Here is a 3,249-nt window from a genome sequence, read left to right as displayed (position 1 = left end):
ACAAATTTATATAATATATTAATGATTATTTATATTAAAAATATTATTTATACACTAAAATTAATTTTGTTATTTTATATGTATGTTGCTCTTAGAAGTAAAAATATTTAGGTAAATTAAAGTAGAATCAAATTAGACATACTTTAATTTAGTTGTTTGTCAATTCTATTTACCTCACCAACCCACTACCATCTTAGTCAGCTAACTTCTTTATCATATTCATAATAAGATATATAACATATGTCTCTATATAGCTAGTTGGTGTGTATATTTAGGGGATAATGGAATACACATAGAGGCCTAACAGCTTAATTGGTTAACTTTATGTTACGGATCCGACCCACGGATCCTCCAAAACCCGGGACGACCAATCCGAGTCCGGCCCTTCCAAACCTTCTGGAAGATTAGGGACTGGCCCACTGGGACCCTCAACCAACTCTCGAATTCAAACGTCTCCCTTATCTTAGCCAAATAAGATAAGATAAGATAGCTACCATCACCTATAAATAAGAGGACCCAGGTCCCTCCAGGTAATCATTCATTCCTCACACCTTATACCTCTCAGATCCATTCTGACTTGAGCGTCGGAGTGTCTTTGCAGGTACCTCCCCCCATCGCTCCAGTCAAATAATTCGGCATCCGCCTCGACCCGCAGGTTTCTAATCCATCTCTCAACCCGTACCAGAGACATCTTGTACATTGACGCCGTCTGTGGGGAACTCGCGCCGACCAAACCGGAATAGGGGACGTACCGGTAGAAACCTCCCTATGCCAAGATAACTCTCGAACGAAGAATCCAACCCCCGAACACCAGGAGGTCACGAATCATGGAAAGGTAGCGAGCACCATCCACCATGCCGCTCCAGCTCAGAATAAAGAAAACCAACACATCATCGCAGACCTGCGATACCCCGAAAATACCGGGGAAAAAGCGGCACAAATAATCCAAGACCTCTGCCTTCGAGTACAAGAACTCGAAGGCAAAGTGGCCACCGGGGAAAAACACAACGCCGAACACGGAAGTCACGCGACTTCCAGATCGAAATCCCATCGCGGCCGATCGTCGACCCGACAACACGACAGGAGAGGCGACCGTAGCACCTCGCGCGGCCCCAGACGTGAAAGGTCGCCAGAACGGCGACACAGTAAAAGGTACAACCGCAGCACTTCCCGAGATCAAAGTCACCAACACGACTCGGACGAAGACCGACAATACCGAGAAACCAAGCGCACGAGAAACGAACACACGATCATGGGAGCCACCCCCTTCACAGAAAGGATCTTAAAAGCAAAACTCCCTAAAGGATTCGACAAGACCACGGACATGAAATATGATGGAACCAAAGATCCCCAGGAACACCTAATGGCCTTCGAGGCCAGGATTAACCTGGAAGGAGCAGTCGACGCAGTACGATGCAGAGCTTTCCCGGTAACCTTGGCCGGACCAGCAATCAAATGGTTCAACGCCCTCCCCAACGGATCCATAACCAGTTTCCACGACATCTCGCGGAAGTTCATGGCCCAATTTACAACCAGAATCACCAAGGCTAAACACTCTATCAGCCTGCTAGGGATCACACAAAAGCCGGATGAATCCACACGAAAATACCTCGATCACTTCAACGATGAATGCCTAACGGTCAACGGACTCATGGATTCTGTCGCGAGCCTTTGTTTAACCAACGGACTCATGAACGAAGATTTCCGCAAACACCTCACCACCAAACCAGTATGGACCATGCACGAGATTCAGAACGTCACCAGAGACTACATAAATGATGAGGAGGTCAGCCAAGTCGTCGCCGCCAATAAACGGCAACACGGCAACCACCAACACGGCAACCCGACATCCCGCCATAACCAGATATCCAGAGAAAGTCAGAGGGACCAACCCAAGCAACCAAACACAAATTGACCACCCAGGATCGGCAAATTCTCTAATTACACACCCCTGACAGCCCCGATCACCGAGATATATCACCAGATAGCAGATCGAGGCATTATCCCAAAAGCCCGACAACTCAAAGAAAGAACCGGCGACAACAAAACCCTTTATTGCGACTACCACCGAGGTTACGGGCACAGGACACAAGACTGTTTCGATCTCAAAGACGCCCTCGAACAAGCCATAAGAGACAGCAAGCTCCCAGAGTTCGCCAAAATCATCAGAGAACCAAAACGTGCAGAAAGAGATAGGTCGCCCGAGAGAGAAGGACGCAATCCAAGAACGCAAAAACAACCTCCCAGGGAAAGTCCAGACGACGACCCGACCATAATAGTAAATGTTATCACAGGCAAAGATATATCAGGCAAATCGAAATCAACACTAAAAAAGGACCTCAAAGTCATGGCCGTCAGAGATCAAGCCCCAACTGCCACTGCCAACAAAACGATAACCTTCCTACCCGAGGACTGCCAGCACGGCACCTCGGCCGAAGACGCGCCCTTGGTCATCTCAGCGAGAATCGGAACGGGACTAGTGCGGAGAATACTGGTGGACACCGGTGCAGACTCCAACATCCTCTTTCGAGGAGCCTTCGAAAAGCTTGGGCTCCGCAACGAAAACCTCCAAACACACCGCAATGGCGTCACAGGACTCGGGGACAACTTCCTCAAACCGGACGGTTCCATCACCCTACCCCTCACCATAGGGACAGGCAACCAAAGGAAGACAATCCTGTCCGAATTCGTGGTTCTAAAAGATTCCACCGCCTACAACGTCATCCTCGGAAGAAAAACAATCAATGACTTCTCTGCCATCATTTTTACCAAATACCTCCTTATGAAATTCATAACGGAAGACGGCTCCATCAGCACTATTCACGGAGATCGTGAAGTCGCAGCAGAATGCGACAACACCATCCTAGCTTTACAAAAAAAATCTCGCGACGCGGCTGGAATATTCCTAGCCGATTTGGACGCCCGACAAGATGGCCAAACCAGGCCAGAACCAGAAGGCGACATGGAAAAATTACAAGTAGGACAAACCAAAGACAAATACACCTTCATCAACAAGAACCTCCCATACGACCTTAAGGAGGACCTTTCCCAATTCCTAAAATAAAACAGAGACTTGTTCGCTTTCACACCAGCCACATGCCCGGGATAGACCCCGACCTGATGTTGCACCGGCTAGCCGTTGACCCCAAAGCCAAACCCGTGGCACAAAGGAGACGAAAAATGTCCCAAGACCGAGTAGCCAAAGTCAAAAGACAAGTAAAGGCCCTACTCGAAGCGAATTTCATCAGA

At 48.1% G+C, this 3,249-nt stretch overlaps 1 protein-coding gene across 1 annotated transcript; it reads left to right on the top strand.

The window, feature by feature from the left end:
* The first annotated feature begins 1,252 nt into the window (after positions 1 to 1,252).
* Positions 1,253 to 3,064, top strand: LOC107493064 (uncharacterized). Its single transcript, XM_016114141.1, has 2 exons — positions 1,253 to 1,877; positions 1,959 to 3,064. The coding sequence occupies exons 1-2, from the start codon at positions 1,253 to 1,255 to the stop codon at positions 3,062 to 3,064; spliced, it is 1,731 nt and encodes a 576-aa protein (XP_015969627.1).
* Positions 3,065 to 3,249: the final 185 nt, after the last annotated feature.

Source organism: Arachis duranensis, chromosome 6 (genome assembly GCF_000817695.3).
Source record: "Arachis duranensis cultivar V14167 chromosome 6, aradu.V14167.gnm2.J7QH, whole genome shotgun sequence".
Lineage (NCBI taxonomy): Eukaryota > Viridiplantae > Streptophyta > Magnoliopsida > Fabales > Fabaceae > Arachis > Arachis duranensis.
The sequence above is the reverse complement of the archived record's forward strand: the minus strand, read 5'-3'. Positions and strand labels throughout refer to the sequence as shown.

Excerpts from the sequence above, each read along its gene's own strand:
- LOC107493064 (XM_016114141.1), top strand. The coding sequence starts at position 1,253 with ATGGGAGCCACCCCCTTCACAGAAAGGATCTTAAAAGCAAAACTCCCT. Across the intron at positions 1,878-1,958 it reads TAACCAGATATCCAGAGAAA|CCCCGATCACCGAGATATAT; the intron begins GTCAGAGGGACC and ends CACCCCTGACAG.